This window comes from Ciona intestinalis, unplaced genomic scaffold (assembly GCF_000224145.3).
Source record: "Ciona intestinalis unplaced genomic scaffold, KH HT000095.1, whole genome shotgun sequence".
NCBI lineage: Eukaryota > Metazoa > Chordata > Ascidiacea > Phlebobranchia > Cionidae > Ciona > Ciona intestinalis.
Genome location: NW_004190417.1, coordinates 142,666 through 160,578, shown reverse-complemented (window position 1 = coordinate 160,578; position 17,913 = coordinate 142,666). Strand labels below are relative to the sequence as shown.

The 17,913-nt window shown below is 32.8% G+C and overlaps 1 protein-coding gene across 1 annotated transcript in view; it reads left to right on the top strand.

Moving 5' to 3' along the window:
- The first annotated feature begins 25 nt into the window (after positions 1-25).
- The window catches only part of LOC100178140 (titin), a 45,125-nt gene continuing 27,237 nt past the window's right edge, over positions 26-17,913 (top strand). Inside the window, exons 1-28 of the mRNA XM_018815617.2 lie at positions 26-496; positions 612-750; positions 1,009-1,083; positions 2,727-2,909; positions 3,186-3,263; positions 3,344-3,535; positions 3,727-3,804; positions 5,054-5,254; positions 5,776-5,853; positions 8,597-8,788; positions 9,269-9,346; positions 9,721-9,915; positions 10,145-10,222; positions 11,005-11,184; positions 11,426-11,503; positions 11,617-11,802; positions 11,882-11,959; positions 12,041-12,226; positions 12,653-12,730; positions 13,292-13,480; positions 13,890-13,967; positions 14,038-14,226; positions 14,464-14,541; positions 15,037-15,231; positions 15,289-15,366; positions 15,837-16,094; positions 17,539-17,721; positions 17,791-17,868. Coding sequence (XP_018671162.2) covers positions 350-496; positions 612-750; positions 1,009-1,083; positions 2,727-2,909; positions 3,186-3,263; positions 3,344-3,535; positions 3,727-3,804; positions 5,054-5,254; positions 5,776-5,853; positions 8,597-8,788; positions 9,269-9,346; positions 9,721-9,915; positions 10,145-10,222; positions 11,005-11,184; positions 11,426-11,503; positions 11,617-11,802; positions 11,882-11,959; positions 12,041-12,226; positions 12,653-12,730; positions 13,292-13,480; positions 13,890-13,967; positions 14,038-14,226; positions 14,464-14,541; positions 15,037-15,231; positions 15,289-15,366; positions 15,837-16,094; positions 17,539-17,721; positions 17,791-17,868 — 3,826 coding nt within the window. The 5' untranslated portion in view covers positions 26-349. The remainder of the gene's footprint in view (positions 497-611; positions 751-1,008; positions 1,084-2,726; positions 2,910-3,185; positions 3,264-3,343; positions 3,536-3,726; positions 3,805-5,053; positions 5,255-5,775; positions 5,854-8,596; positions 8,789-9,268; positions 9,347-9,720; positions 9,916-10,144; positions 10,223-11,004; positions 11,185-11,425; positions 11,504-11,616; positions 11,803-11,881; positions 11,960-12,040; positions 12,227-12,652; positions 12,731-13,291; positions 13,481-13,889; positions 13,968-14,037; positions 14,227-14,463; positions 14,542-15,036; positions 15,232-15,288; positions 15,367-15,836; positions 16,095-17,538; positions 17,722-17,790; positions 17,869-17,913) is intronic.

The following is a 17,913-nucleotide window of genomic DNA, read 5'->3' as shown; positions in this document are numbered from 1 at the left end:
AATAACAAGTTTGTTGCGAAATATTAGTTTTAATATAAGTTATTATAAATTTTCTTTTATTACAAGTTTTTATTATTTAGAGATTTGGATCTGGATGTATGCTACAATATTTATAACAATATCAGTTTTTTTATTTTGACAAAAGCCTGCCTCAAACCATAGGTAAGGGATTCATACTGATTTTTACTCAAGGTTCGATTTGGCAGTATTGATTACAAAGACCTAGGTGCATATTTTATTTCCTCCGAATTTTGCAAGGTTTGTTAAGGAAAGTCTTGAATTTTGCATGGCAGGGCTTGTTTATTCTTCATTTCAAATACTGTAACCAGAGGGATAAAATGAAAAGTATATGTTTTTTTTTAAAGGTTTGGTAACACCGGAACTACAAGTTGACCATTCCTCTATCAGTTCTACTTCAGTTCTAGTACATTGGTCACATACTACTGAAATACAATCTAACTATTTTCTCACAGTGAGGTATAATGCCAGTGGTGAGGTGGGTTAATAAGTTTCGTTCAAAACAAATAATTAATTATTTTTTTATATTTATTAAATTTTAGCTTTGATGCAAACTTCAGTTTGTTTTTCAATTATTTTCCTGTATTATTTAGGTTGCTAAAGCATATGGAGTAGTTGGGCCCCAAACAACCATAAATGACCTACAACCTGGTATTGGCTATTCAGTTTCTTTGTATTCATTTTCAGTCGGAATCAGGAGCCTTGAAAGCAGACCAGTTTACTTTTATACAGGCATGTTCGATTGTTACCACCTCTAAATATACATTTTTTTGTTCAAAGATATGATTCACAGACTGTTTTTTGTTTTTTATTTTTTTTACTGACAATCATATTTTCTGTATCTTTGCATCTGATTGTGTGATCTGGTTGCTGTTGCTTTTATAAAAAATCTTAACTATATAGTTTGTTTCCTGTTTAAAATGTTATGAGATATATATATTTATACATATACATATATTTATACATACATATATATATATATTTCTTTAGTACCGCTTCCACCTGTACTTAGCATTCGAAGAATCGAATTGGCTTCTATTACACTGGAATGGACACCTGTAGTAGGTAAGTTTTAAAATCGGAATTAAATTCATGTAACTTCATTCTTTTAATGTTTTTTAATTTCAATCCGCTACTTGCCAAAAAATAGATTACATGACATGTTTCTTAACTGATGAGTAAGTTTTGTACATGAAAGATGACAAACTGCCCCGTGACTAGAGGTAGCTCGCTACATTTTCCGACACTTTAAATACATTTCTGAATAGTGGTTATGGAAAGAGAGAATCACAGGGATGAGAATCTTCCGCGGATTCACGGATTTCCGACTTTTTTTTCGTCAAAAAGGTCATTTTTGTGAATCGTCTAGATCCGCTTAAAAAAATTTTTTTTTGGGGGGGGGGGGTGGGAGGGTACTCATAAACGACCATGCAGTTGACGACTGGATAACGTATATCAATAACTATCCTATTTACAAGCGCGTGTCCGCGTTCGTTGATTGGATCTTCGCGATAAGACAGAGAGCGACGATGTGGCTCTAATCGTGCCCTGCAATGGCGATTAGGTCATCAGTCTCGATTGTTAATACTGTAAGACTAAGTGGACTTGTTTTGCAACATAATATTGGCGTAATAAACAACCTAAACGTTTTCCATAGCCAAGCAGACAGTCTGTTACGAAATTGCAGGCACTTACACGTGCATTGCATCACAACAGCAATTTACACGTTAATTATTTGCGTCATAATAGCAATTCACACGTTCAATATCTAGCCTGGAGGTGCTTTAAAACAGGTTTGAATACGAATTAGACAGCATTATTTGACGTTGGCGTTTATGTGTGTAGTCCAACACGGCCTACTAGAGATACGGCCGAATAATTCACATTTTACGTTTGAAATTAGGAGCCCTATTGTACGTCACAAACACCATTATTTTCCATTGTTACGTCATGTATTTTGCTTAAAAAAGGTAGCAGTAATGCAAAAAACGCATTAAAAAACATACGGATTTAGCAAAGAGGTCACTTGTTTACAGAAGTATAGCTGCGAGCAGCGATCAAACACCAAAATAATATTATAAATTAAAATATGTAAACATTATAAGGGCGTGAACAAAGTTTACAGCACCAAAAGCGGGATGCATAGCGCTAACTTGTTCATAAACGTAAACTCATTCGTACACCTAATTTAACTCGTTCGTCTAACGTATTAAACTAGGTCAAAGCGTCTGATCACGCGTCCACCGCATGTCATGTTTATCAGGCGCGTGTAACGTCGAGGTTACTTTAGGTCACTTACGCGTTTTTACGCGTCAACGTGATACACAAATAAACTGCATTAGCTGATAAATATAATGTTTGTTCATTGGAGGAGAGGTAAAATTCCACCAGGGCTTCGCCCCTCCAGGCCCCACCAGGGCTTCGCCCCTGGACCCCTTCTGGGGGCCGGCGCCCCCCTGACCCCCGCTGAAACATTTTTCAGACTTTTTGTATAAACTGCATTCTCATCCCTGGAATCATAATTTCCCCATAAAAGAATATTATAAGTTTTTAACAAGCATTTCTTCTCGTTTCTTCAATTGTAAACTTCCTTCCCTGTCAAATTTCAGGTGTTTCAAACTGACCTCATGTTGTATAAAAAATTGAATACTTTTTTCTTAAAATTTTTGAGTTATGGTTTATAAAATTAATGTATGCCTTCATGACAGGTGCTCAATACTACATAGCAAGCTATAGAGATGCAAGTTCCCTTATTACTATTCAAAATGTCACCACCTCATTTATTTATATTGGAAACCTTGTTCCATCAAGCCAATATTGGTTCTGGTGCCAAAGTGTTGGAGTTACAGGACTTAATAGCAACTTCAGTGCTATTGTTTCTGCTTACACTGGTTTGTTAAATACAATTTTTAAACTTTTATTTCTGTGTTTTTTGTTTGCCTTTGTACGACTTTCAGAATGGCCCAAAAAATCTTATTTATCCAATTGCAGTCCTAGATACGAAAGCTACATGCTGCATATGTTATTCTACTGGTGTTTAAATTAGATAAATGCTATTAAACTGACTTGTTGTTGTTTTACCACTGTTAAGATGGTCTATGAGCACACTTTTAAGAAAACCTTATTTACCTCCAACTAATACGATACTTTTTCTTACAACCTTTTAGCGCCACCCAATCCAGAGAATATTACGGCAACGACTGTAACTGATACTTCAATTACTATTCAATGGCAACCTCAAACAGGTTGGTGCTTTATATAAACTTTTCTTAATGATAACCTTTTTATTTTTGAACCTAATTGAACAAAATATTCTTTTTTTAAGCTGCACTCAGATATATGGTGACTGTGACTTCTCAAGCTTTGGGTAGCGTTAGAGTTGAGAGAGTTGTACAACAGACACGTTTTACTGTTAATGGTCTGTTACCTGGATCAAAATACAGATTTATTGTTTATTCTATTGGAGCAGCCAATGTTAGTGATCGTAATGCTGTTTCTCCAATTACCATCCAATCAGGTAATTCTAATTACAATTTTTTCTTATCTCAGTAGAAACAGCTTTTCCAACAATTTATTCATTATATTTACTTCAATGTTGATGACCTGTTCTTGAATGCTGTTTGTACGTCGCATTGTTTTATTACTATAATATAAAAATAATAAGTTAGATCATTTGAAATATATAATTTGTCATTTTAATATTTTTAGTGCCACATGCTCCAACTCGATTAGCTGTCACTCGAGTTACACCAAACAGCTTGTATCTACAGTGGCAAGTTGCTGAAGGTCTTCAAAGTGTTTTTGAAATTTATAAAATAATGATAGATATGTATATAACTAAGCTTACAGTCCAACTAAACTAATCCTTTCAACGCATCCTGTCACCATTGCCAACTGGCTACCGCATTTTAAATCTACAGTTATTTATCAGTGTCTTGTCTCAAATTTGGTCTCAATTAAAAGAAAAAGCAATGTTATGTTGCTTTCAGTGATATAATGTATATCAGCATATTTGAAAACTTTAGGCAGTTGTCAGTTAAAATTCAATTTATTCGGCATATTGTTTACCCAGCTTTTGGTCACCAGTTTTTATCATTTGTAAACTTGTGAAACTTGCTGGTAAGTACTTAAACGTGTATGCTGTATGTGTATTAAATAATGTTTTCAAAATCGAGATTTTCTTAAAAAAAGATTGTGCTAAGCTTCTGAACATGGAATTTTAAATCTATTCTCATGGGATGCATCATTTTAAGTGGAATCTGTTAGCGTTAGTATGGCCAAAATAGCTTGTCTAATTCAAATAAGACTTTCTTCAGTAAACATCAAGCAGATCATTCTCAATACATTTGGAAGTTGATTAAATGACGTTTTCAATGGTTTTTGGTCATTACATTGACTATAAGTTTTTTTGAGATTTTATGTCAGTAATAAGTAAAAACAAATAACAGTAATAACTCAGTAAAAATTGACATACATATTGAAAGTTTTTGTAACTTTTCCTCTATATGATGCAGATGTTATGACAAATTAAACACCATACAAAGGGCTTTCACATACTAATTTAGTTTACAGTTCATTATATTTTCATATCTTTTTTTCTAAAAAAATCAACAATGGAAGAATTATTATGAAGTTATCAATTTTATGATGACATCACCAAAAAATAATGGTATAAATTTAATATTTTTATTCACAAAAAGAGTTTTAGTGTATCTTCTATGTTTTGTTGCAAAATCCAAATAACTTAAACTTGGTCATCGGTTTAAAATTTTAAAAAATCCAGCGAAGAAAGATTACAATTATAATAATTTAAATAATAAACCTGTTTAAGATTCTGAGTTAATTGGTACCCATATTTAACACAATTTCATAGCACAATGGTTAGAAGTTAGAACATTTGTGTTTCGAACCAATGACCATGTTAAAATCTCAATTTTGTTTTTACCATTGTGATGGTCCTGGGCGAGGTACTTCAGAATGATTGGTTCATTTAAAATTAAGTTTATATCATCAGTTAACCTTATAATTTTTAAAGGTGCAAAGAGTTACCACATCACAACTCACAAACTTGTTTCTGGTGAAATGATAAATGCAACTATGATATCACTTACTTCAATCACACCCGCCATACTTTTGGAAGATTTATCTCCAGGTTGTATGTATCAGATCAAAATTATCACTGTAGGGGAAAGTGATAGAACAAGTTCCAACTTCATTCTTATCACTGATTCTACATGTGAGTATGGTTTTGTTTTAAAATTTTCTTTGAATATTGATGGTAAATTTTGGTTTTAGTCAAAGTGGCAACAATTGCAGCCAAAGTTTAATAAACCCTGGCTATTACCATTGTAAGCGTATTCATACTTAGACAATACACTTGTCTATTGCTCCAACCCAGTGGTCACTAATAGGTTGTGCAAATTGTCAGCAATATATATAAACAGCAGAAAAACTATAAAAAAGCCAAAAAATAAATCAACTATAAAAAGCGAAAAGATAATCAAAAAATAATCGCAACAATGTTACCTACTTTTGTAATTCGTAAGTGGGCACAAGGTGTATGAAACAAAACACCCGTGTTTTAACAATTGTCGTTGCCATGTGAGGGTAAAAAAGTTACATTCATTCAATGTTTTTTATGATCATGTTATTTATATGAAATGGGATACAAATTTATTGAATAGATAAATGCATATTTAATTGTAGCCTTTACTGTTAGACAGATGGATATTCTTTCAACTTTAAATATCTTTTCAGTTCCTGTTAGACCAAATAAACCTTCCCTCATTAATTTGAACATGACAAGTGTGAGAGTGAAACTACAGCAAGTGGAAGGTAAGAATTTTTTTTAAATGTTTCATATGAATTGTTACTATATCTTATATCATAACATATATATTAGTCAGGTCAATATATGGTTTGACCCCTAAAAAATTCCTACAAAAGGTTTTTCAACGTTTTTTTGTAGTATTTATCATCAAAAATAATATATTAAAAATCTAGGAAAATCGGAGCATCAGATAGTTTTCATTTTCAAGATGGCCGCCAAAACAGTAAAATGACAATAATTCACTTAATATTCATGCCAAAGCTCCAATTCTGGCGTCTAGGTTTTAGGTGGTAAGGAATTATATAAAACAATTTAAAATGAAATTAACTCATTAGTTTATTAGAAAGACTTATAGTAGAGGGGGGAGATGGGACACTTAAGCACATATTTCCAAAATCAAAATATATGACGGTTTTTGAGTGTCACATATTGTACTTGAATTATCCCTGGTGTAGAAATTTTTAAATTAAGAGAAAACCTTTTAAAGTTTGGCAATAAAAACTTACAAAACAACAATGTGGGGGAAGATGGGACGAAAATTAATAGTATTCTGCAACTTGTAGTTAACCTACCGAAATTAACCGGCTGTGCTAGTTTCTTTACCATGTAAACTTCATATATATATAACTTTAAAACGATATTTTTTTTATCTTTAGTTAAAGTCATATTGACCCCTGCCCATATTCCTCATGTATGTATCTCAGATTTTTTCACAAAACTAAAACTAGTTTTACTCGACAAAAACAAACTTCATGCAATATTCCATTTTTTTATAAATCTATAAAACTAGTTTAATCGTTTACATTCGCAAACTATATAATTTCATCGGCTTCACTATGATTTAGCGAGCATTAAAAATTAGCACCTTCCTATTTCGCATATTTTCACCTGTTCAAAAAATGCTGTTTTGAACTAACATATTTTTTAAACATTTAACAACAGTAATCGGATTTGACGCGCGCTTTATAAAATCGTGTTAACACTGTCGAATAATTCTGTTATATTTTTTATTATTATTAAATGAGGGTCCGTAAAAAGAAAATTTGTGTCCCATCTTCCCCAATCCTACTATATACTACTTACATGCACATTTTTCCCACGGCTCTGGTGTGTGTTGTCCTTGATTGTCGGTCCTCCTATAGGTACCCGTCAAAAACAACTATTGCCCTTTGATAACGGCGAGTCATGAATTCAGCATAGGATGGTGTAATATAGAGCCGTTGGTTTCTCCACTCTTCCATGGTAGCCGCTGTAGTAGTGAACATCCATTTATGACATAGTGTTGAGTTTTTGGTGGAATGGCTTATATGGATTCAGGAATTTTCCGAACTGCCTTGGTTATCTGTGATGGCATTCGCAAGTTCAGGCTTATCAGGCTTCCGGGGCACCTTCCTTGCTTCAAAAAGTGCTGGAGGGAACGGGCACAGGGTCCAAATTTCAAGATATCTTCGAGAGATAAGGCGTAGTTGTGAAACAACTGGGAAACGTCGATAAAGCAAACCTGGGTCAATTGTTCATTATGGTGACACCTTCGCTAATAAGATGATTCCAAATGTCTTGGCTTTATCCTTCCGCTTAAAAGATATTGAGAAAACATACTGTCCAATCATTTTGTTCATAATGTTCCTTCCGACTGATTCAAATTCAGGTACATTGACGTCATCCTCGGCGACAACACCATTCACAATATTCCTCAGGATTTGATCTTGAGAAAACGGTACATAACCAGCCAATGATGTCTTGAGCTTTTAAGATCAGAACTGTGTCTCTGAACCCTAGCCTGTCTTGCTGTTTTATGTTGTTCGCTTGTACTTGTAGAAGAGTGTATTGAATTCCTGCATGGCATAGTTGTAGGCCTACTCAGACCTAATTGGAGTCGACATTGTCCACAAGGATCGCTGTTCTTCTTCTGTCATGCCGGTTCCACGCATTAATCATCCCGACATCTTCAGCGATCTCATCAGGTTCTATTTAATAACTAGGTCCGAGATGAGACCTGCCTAAAACTGATTCGAGCGACGGATAACATGGTATCCATGTCTGGGTGTCGGTTCGGGAGTTGATTCATTTTTGGATGTCATAGTGCGGGTAATTTGGGTAATTGAAGTGCCCTGCAGCCGGGAACATTGGTAGACAGCCAGAAACTGTACGAGAGTGCATTTGCCAAATGCCTGCCCTGTCCGCTTTGATTAGTGCTCGCGATACCTGAACCATAGTCTGATAGCACAACCGCAGTCGACTGGTCTTTCACGCAACTCAGTTTTCTTATTGCCCAACGCCTCCCCAAAACTGGCAAGAGTGTTAGCATCTTATTTTTCAATAAAAAATTTTAAAAATTTTTTTATTTTTTTTAATAAAAATTGTCAAAAATATTTATTTTTATTTTTTCAACATAAAATGTCAAAATTTTTTATTTTTTCCTAGATTTTTAATACGGTATTCATGATGATAAATACTGCAAAAAAGTTGAAAAAACTTTTGTAGGAATTTTTTGGGGGTTCAAGCCATATTTTTCATATATTGACCCTACTGTATATATTATTCTCTTCAATCATCATGGGAAAAATCATATTAATTATAAAACCAAGTCAACATTTGTGAAAACTCATATTATAACTGTTAACTGAGAGTAAGTTGCAAACAAATAATAAAGAGGAAAGTTTGCATTGTGATTTACTTTGACACTATGATCCATGATATAAATAAAAATCTTAAAAAATAAATTCAACCAACATTAAATGTCTTTAGGGGCACAGACATACCTCCTTAATGTACATAATCATGAAGGCACAAGGGTTCAGAATATTCAAACAGAGCCTAATGAAGCTATGGAAATAACAAACTTGGAATCCGGAACAATTTACAAGTTATCTGCTTATTCTGTCAATAGATTTGGTAAAAGAAATCCTGTTGCCAGTGAGGAGCTAGTTTTACAAACAGGTGATATTAAAAATAGTTTACTACCACAAATTATTACCTGAAACAATATGAAGTAGCATTACTATGAGTATGGCCGACGCTCAAACAAAGTGATTGTTTTGTTGCCACAACTAGTAGTTTTTAATGTTGCTAGCATTGAGGTAAAGATGCACAATATTAATTCATTTAATGTTGCTAGCATTGAGGTAAAAATGCACAATATTAATACCTGCAACCCAATAGTCATTTATTGATTGTTCAAATTGGCAATTATACAGAAAATAAAAATGACCCATAAAGTTGCATACTTGATATTGGTAACTATTTAGCAACACAGCCTACACAGGTACATGGTGCATGGAAGTGGTATGCAATAGACACCCTAATTACAGCCTATATCTTTAGTTTCACCCCCCTATAGGATAAATAAGTAAACTTTATGCAAACTTGTTAACTGCATTTATATTTTTAAATACTTGAATATTATTTATGAATTTCTAGCACCGTTTGCTCCTGAAGTTGGTTGGTTCACTAACACTACAAATAGTTCAACTTTGTACAGATGGCCTGATGTTTTAGGTAAAATGATAACATCTGATTCTGTGTTTACTTCCATTGCTTTAAACAAATTTGACTTTCTCCTTTTTATTTTTGTCTGACTTTACATTTTTTTACTAAAAGGCTAACCTATGCATATTGTTGGTATAAAAAACTATTAGTGACTTGAGCATGTAATGGTTAATAACATTTATTTAACAGGAACTAAAATTTATTAAAAGTACATAGAAAAATATTTCAACCTACTTTCATTTTTCGGTTTTCATCAAACCAAGACTGAAAATTAAATTATGCGCCATTCAAGTCTTAGCATGTCAGTATTTGTACAATTACATGTTTTTACTATTTATTTTTTTGTACAAAAACACAGTCATCAAAAATATTATATTTAACAGGTGCTGTATCTTACAATTTATACATAAGGAAAGACATGCCTGGCAATAATAGTCAAACAGAGCATTATTCCACAATTGTTCCATTCTACTTTGTATCTGGTCTTAGTAGTGGAACCAAATATTTCTTTCGATTACAAAGTGCTGGAATTAACAACTCGCTTAGTAACATTGGACAAGAAGTTTACGAACATACAAGTAGTGTTTTAATTTTTATAGTTTTCAACAATTATACTATGTTAGCTGTAGAACCAACTAATAGAACATTTACATGCGAACCAATACGATGTTTGAAGATATTGCTTTATTTTTTTTTTACCATGTTTGGACTTCGGTCCTACTAATATTATAAGCATGGGCTGTAGTCACTAATTGTTTGTCCATATTGCAGGAGATTTTATTTAAGAAAAATTTTTGTATTTCATAGTTCCATCTCATCCTGCTAATCTACGCAGTCAATATGTAAGAAGAAATTCAATTTTATTAATTTGGGAACCAAGCAAAGGTTAATTTGTCTATTTACATAAAAGTTTTCTAACATCTATATTTTTAACAGAGAGTACATATTATACCTATTTGGTAGTAGTTTACTGCTACCTCGTCTCGATAACATTCCGACGCTTTTAGTCCTGCAGCACGCGCCGAGTAATTAACGCCTTTGTTGTGTCATGTTGTGCGCACAGTCACCCGTTAGTTTAGTTGGTACAGCAGTATAGTTATGTTGTATAGCGTTTACTTTAGGTTTATTATGATGTATTATATCGTTGTTATATGTTTGTAGATATCCATCGTTTTAGTTTGTTAAACCCAAATATGACAAGTTACTTTATCACAACCTAACCAAAACATACATCCTGGGGCCTGGGCAGTGGGTATTGTACATCCTATACTTCCAACATGCTTCTGTAGGACCTCATACACAATAGTATGATGTCCGAATAAGCAGATCTTATTTTGCAAACTGCAAATATTTTTTACAGTTGTTTTAGCCTTTTGTATTCCTTGTTCAATTTGCAGCACAGCATTGTGAAGTGTTCACACTCTGTTAGCATTTAGCTACTTTACAAACAGCCTGCGAATATTATATATTAATATAAAAACTGATGCTTTCGATAAATGTTCTAAAGAAAGTTATTGCCTTTCCCAACTGTGCGACATAAACACTCCCTTGAAAAGGTTAAATTAATGGGTTTATGATGTAAGGTTTTTGCGATACATTTTTTCTTATAATTCATACCCTAAATCGGCTTTATAAATTTATTTCTATATTATCTATGCAATTTTTAGGTGCAATGAAATATCGTGTAATGGTGGAATCTGGGGGTATAATGCAAAACTTTCAAACTGAAACATCAACAATTGTCATTAATAATCTAACTCTTGGTACATGGTACAATATTAGTGTAAGATCTGAAGACCCCTATGAACGATTAAGTATGGAGTCTTCCACAATAACAATTCAAACTGGTATGTTTTTAAAATAAAAATGAACATGTCACATATGTATTAATCTCTTTTTGTCAAAGGTTTTCTCGTACTTCAGTTTTATCATTAAACTAAGTATACAATACATTTATCTTATTTAGGAATTTTGTTTAAACCTTTCGATGTTATCCCGCTTTCATCAGAGCTATGGAATTATAGTATAAACTTTTTCTTACAAAGATTTTTACAAGTGCATATTTTACTACTGTGGAATTTTCCACAGTTCCCAATCCACCAAATAATCTCCAAATTGTCGAAATAAAGAAAGATAAATTGAGAATAACTTGGAAAGAAATGCAAGGTTTGTAGATTTAAGGTTACTTATTTTGGAAAATTGTAATGATAATTTGCACTGTTTTATTGCATTTAAAAAACAAATTTTTGTTATTGTATGATAAAACAATTTATATTTAGGTGCTGCAACATATGTTGTGACACATTCAAACTCTGATACCAACATCACAAAAGTTTCACGAGTAGCCACAAATCATCTTACTCTGTTTGGTTTAACTGCTGGTACTAGGTATTTAATATGGATAAGAAGTATTGGTTTTCAAAATCAAAGCAGTATTGAATCAAACATTCTAACAGCCTGGACATGTAAGTGTTTATGAACAAATTTAGTTTTTAACGTGAGTGTATGGTATTATTTTAGTGAACCTTTTTTATCCTAATGCAGTGCCAGCGCGCCCATCTTTACCTTACCTTGTAACTGTTGCATCGCAATCAGTCAGTGTGGAGTGGGGTTCAGTCAAAGGTATATATAATTAAAAATATTTTGACAACTTTGACACAGAAGGTCGTAATATAACAACATTCATTGGCTATATTTTTACAGGTGCTGTAAGCTATGTGCTTACAATATACTCTAGTAATGACCTTGATCTTAAAACACAATCTGTGACATCACCTTTTAGTAGAATTATCGGATTATCATCAGGAACTTGGTATAATGTAACAGTGGTCTCTGTTGGTGTACATGGGCAAAATTCTAATGCAAGTGCTGTTCTAACATTTCAAACTGGTAATATAAACATTTCTTTGGGTTGTTTCGCTTTTTAACATTAAAATGGGATTTTCTGAGAGCAGAGCAACTTTTAGCAAGGAGTGATTTTCATGAAATACTTTTTCATTGCTAGGATACCACTATTGCTTAACAAAAAATGGTTCATTTATACTCAACTAGTAAACTTGGTTGGAAATAATTGGTATCCAAAGCAGTAAAACATTTTTATTGCCTTGGTCCGTCCTAAGGATTTTATACTGAATACTGAGCAGTATAAAATTTAGACCATAATTTATTATTACAGTTCGGCATGTAAAGGTACATTATTTTGGTAGATTTTAATGAATTAATCATGTTTTAGTATAATCATATAATCTAGGACCAGCTCTGGCTGTTGTCCATTTTTATTATTTAACCTATATATATATATTATGCATTTTACAGTTCCAGTAGCTCCAGACAATTTAATTGTGAGCGGGATATCTACGTCCAGTATGACAGTCTCATGGAATAGCAGTATTGGTATTTAAGTCATATATGTTTTGTAGAGAGTGTCCTGTTTAACTGTGCAGGGTGTTATATGTGCCGTGGCAAAATTGTTAGCAAGCCTTTCTCTAACCCAAGCCAAAAGTAATGGGTATAAGACTTGGCACTGTTACCTTTTTCCGTATGTGTCTTTGGGCAAGACACTTAACGACAATTGCTGCAGCCGAGTGGTTACTAATGGGTTGTCCAAACTATCAGCTACACATAAAATATAAAAAAAATCCTTCACCCCAAAATAAATATTCACCCACAATGTAATATACATAACTCGTAAGCTGGCTTGAAGTGTATGAAACAGAACACCCATGTTATAACAACATTCATTCATTCAACTGTTTCTTAAATTTAACAGTCAAGCTCTTTTAACCAATTTTGTTTTGTTATTTGTATCTAGCTTGTTTTAACAACCTGGTTTATAGTTGCTTCCTGATTCTTGTTTTTACTTAATATAATTTTCGTTAAGACCATAGAAGAAATAATTGAGTTTTTGATATGTATGTTATGTTAATGTTTTTATATTTTACTCATTCACTTCAGGAGCTTCTTATTATGATGTCACTACAACATATGTGGATTACAACATTACTATAAAACAACTACAAACCCATTTGCATGAAATAAGTTTAGAAAATCTTCAACCTGGTTCTTTGTACAAAATTGAAGTTAGAAGTGTTGGAGAAGAGATTATAAGAATTTCTCCGCCTGCTTTTGTTACAGAAGAAACTGGTTTGTTAAGACTGAAGCGTGTAGTCGTTTTAATTTGTTTAATATAGAACAACTTGTATGTTTTCAGTTTTATTAAAATTACCTTAAGATCAAATGACCTCAATTTTTACGCTCCTTTTTAATAAAATATATTTTCAGACAGTGTAACATGAGTTTTGTCTGTTGAAATACCAATAAACTGCACAACCTAAATATTAAAATATTTACTGCCACTCAAAATGGGTTGAATGTTAGCCAACATTGCAAGTGGACACCCAAGTAATCTAAATGAATACAATGAAAAGAAAACGCACAACTAAAACAAGTATTAAAGTTAGTTTAACAGCAAAACAAATTGAGAATCCGTACAAACTGCATTGCATGTTTAATTATTTTTTATTACTCTTCATAAAGAGGACAATGTTATTAGTTCCAGATTCACCAGTTAATGTTTCTGTTCTTGCTGTTAACTCAACCAGTGTGGAAATATCTTGGAATATTGTGAAAGGTTGTTAAATATATTTATATTGTAAATCTCAAACTGAGGTTGTATAACCAAATGTACATTCTATATGTAGGTGCTCGTAGCTACATTATACAACAAACAGAAGTATCCAATCTTACAACTTTAAACATTGAGTCCAAGGAAAATATTGTTATAATAAAACAACTGATGCCAGGTTCAGAATATCAGTTTAAAATATTTTCTATTGGCAAGTACCGAAAACAAAATGTGAATGGAAGTCTACCAGTTACTGTACACACAAGTAGGTTAAACATTTCTTTTTATTAAGTTTTTATACAACTTTTTTCAGCAAACAGTTCTTTATTTTGGTATTAAATAAAATGATCATTTTCATATTATTTAATTCTCCTCTCTTGCATCGCAAGTCTCACATCTCTTAAGCAACATCAATCTGAATAATATTTATGTATGTATTTATATATTTTATCATGGATATTGAGATCTTGAGTTAAAATGTAGATGATTAATATTTTTTTAGATCCGTCTTCACCTTTATCATTAAGATCTGTAAATATTGGTACTCGTCAAATTTCTCTTCAGTGGAATGCAGTTCATGGTGGGTTGCAAACTAAGTATTTTTTTGCAATTTGGATTTTATTAGTAGCTTTATTACTCGGAAAATATGATCAGACTAAAAATGGTTTTAAAAGTTAGTCTCCCTAAATTAGTTCTGTATTATTCGAAGCGCTTTTATGAAGTGAACAAATAATCAAATTTTAATGAATAATTGTTATCTCATACTCACTGTCAAGCTACCATGTATGTAACTTTGTGAATGATTATTTATCTTTTGATTAATTTAATTTACTCTATGGCTGAGATTTTAGACAACCCATAATTGAGCACTGGGTTGGAGTAATATCACTAAGTGTTTTGCCTAAAGAGGATTCTTGAACCTGTTATCGCTAGATTTAAACAAGTGCGCTAGCCATTTTGCTACAGTGCCCTTAATTAAACAATGTAGCGATAATTGAGAAAATTGTCTTAATCATGGTTTAAGTATGGTATATAAAACATTTATAATTTATTGTTATTATGTTCTGTACCACAGGAGCTATTTCTTATATGTTGTTGACTACATATAATAACAGTGATGGAGAAACTCAATCCTTACAAAGAAATACGAACCACACCGTTATGGTTGTTGATGGTTTGCATGCTGGTGTTGAATGTAACTTCACGGTAGTTGCAGTTGGTAAAAGTGGACAAACAAGTCAACCATCACAAACACTGGTTGAGATCACAAGTTTGTATAAAATACTTTTAAGATTACTTTCTCTAAAAATATAATATCCAATAATAGGACCAAATATCCCAACACAACCTGAAGTTATCAATTTCACTTCAACATCTTTAACACTGAACTGGACGTGGGTGAGAGGTAATACTATTATTATATAAACATAATATATATCCCTATAATAAGAAAGAGCACATATTACTGTTTTTAAAAGATGTTAATTAACAGTGAAATTTATTAAAAATATTTGTTAGAACTGAAAAATGTCTAATACGTTTAGTTTGTTAGAATTAGATATTGATATATAAGATATAATGTTTACAACTCTCAATCAACGAATTTTTGGTATTACAGTCTCATCCTATACTGTTGATACTTTGTATGAATTACTATATAATAGGGTGGGGAAGATGGGACACCTTTAGCACACAATATTCAAACATCCTGATTGTGTTTTAAACAATTAACACGGTCTATGAGAGTCATTAAAATACGATTTTATATTTTTTGATTTTTCGGTATTTACTACTACCACGTGAAAATAGAATGTACAGCGTAGAATAGGTGTCCCATCTTCTCTCACCATAATATATATATTGCGTTTTTCTTAGGTGCAACAAGTTATATAATCAATGTTTCATCAATTGCTGATGTTGTCATTGTAATGTCATCATTCAAGCCATATACCGTTGTTAATCTTACCAGTGGTGTGTTACATAATATTGTGATGACCTCAGTTGGAACTTCAGGTCATCAAAGTTTACGTTCTTCCCAAGCAATTTCACATTATACCTTACCAACCCCACCAAGTGGTGTAATGTCATTTTCAAGTAACAATATCATCAGATTATCTTGGAATGAAGTCACAGGTTAGCTCACTTAAATATTTATTTCCTCGTAATATTTTTCCAAAAAAATAATTATCTGTAAAGAAAATTATTATCAAAAGTAGAAGAATTGCTATACCTGGTGGTAATTGTTGGAAAATCTCTAATGTCTTTAATTACAACTCTATTTAATATTGTTGACATGCTCCTAGCCATTAACCACTTTTCATAAGAAATCATAGATCGAATGAATGTACACAATTTGACACCGTTCTAAAATTTGCTTAAACACATGCAGGCTGTCAGTAGAAGTTTCGAAAATGGCTAATAACGCAATAATTAGGGGGTGTGATTGTTAACATTTAGATTGATTTATGGTATGATATAGCATAGCTTAGATCACGGGTTCCCAAACCGCGGCCCGCGGGCAATAGTTATGACTGTTACAGCATCAGCCAACCTGACTTGCTTGTTACTCTGGTATAAGGGTTATACCGCGACATTATTCAACAAAAAAAAGTGAAACTTTGTCTTTTACTCCGCAAGTACGTAGTTTAATCTGTCCTAGAAGCCATGTTTATTACCAGCATATGTGTCGAACTTCCTGACCTAACCAACAGTATTCGTAATAACTAAATTTTGGCCAATACAAGTCGCGGGTAATCCTTTAGCTGGTGGCCACCTAAAATTTTGGTTTCAAAATGTTCCTTAGGTCTCAATGATACTCACTGTATAATTTTTTTTGAAAACAACTCGGGTGTTCGTGTCGAAAATTAACCTAAAAATGTGCACGAAATCGTGCTGCGTCACCGTATTTTCCACACCAGCCGTTATGAATTAAACCAAGGTTGGATTATTACGTCATAGAATGCATATTGTTACGTTTGATTCGTCAGTTAAAACAGTGGTGACAAAACAAGGCTATACCGTCTTGTAACTTATATGATATACCACTATTGTGATGTAACAGACCGCGATTGTGACGTAATAAACCGTTGATCCTACGCAAATCAGACGAATTACAGTGACGAGGCATGTTTTCGCGCATTTTTAAAGTTAATTTTCGACACGAACGCCCTACTTTGAAAAAAATTTAGTCAGCAGGTTTTAGTGGGGGCTATAGAACATTTTGAAACCAAAATTTCAGGTGGCCACCAGCTAAAGGATTACCCAAGTCGCGTCGCCAATATAGCAATGAAAACCTTGTCCGACACATAAATATGATTTCACATATTGGCCCGCGATAAAATAAGTTTGGGAACCCCTGGCTTAGATATATATGTTTATCCTGGTAGCTAACAACAAAAAAACACAACAACGTCCGAACGTCTTTCCAACAAAAAGTTTGTAGATGGAAAAATCTAAGTCGTTTTAAAAAGTTTAACAATTGAAATGCAGTTATATAGCTTCCCATCATATAGTTGTGTTTCTTAGCATAGTAATTAATTTATAACCTTATAATTATTTCTATTGTTCATTTTTGCAGGAGCCATTGGTTATAATATACAAGTTAAAAAGAGTAATGTCAGTTTGTTCAATGTGACGACGTCCAACACAAGTTACGAGTTCAACCATCTGGACAGTGGTACAACATATACGTTTCTTTTAAAAACAACTGGAAATTATCGACGTTTAAGTGGCTATCATACTTTTGCCGAGGAAACCACACGTAAGATCTTTTCATTTGCAATACTGTGATTTAAATTGGTTTCTAATTTTGGGCATATTGTTTTTGTAGTGCCAGATTCACCAAGTGAAATAATTGCATGGAATATTAGCCACACATACATGTATATCAGATGGAATTCCATGAGAGGTAGCTACATAATGTTCGAGTTTTCTTATATACTAGTTACAACTA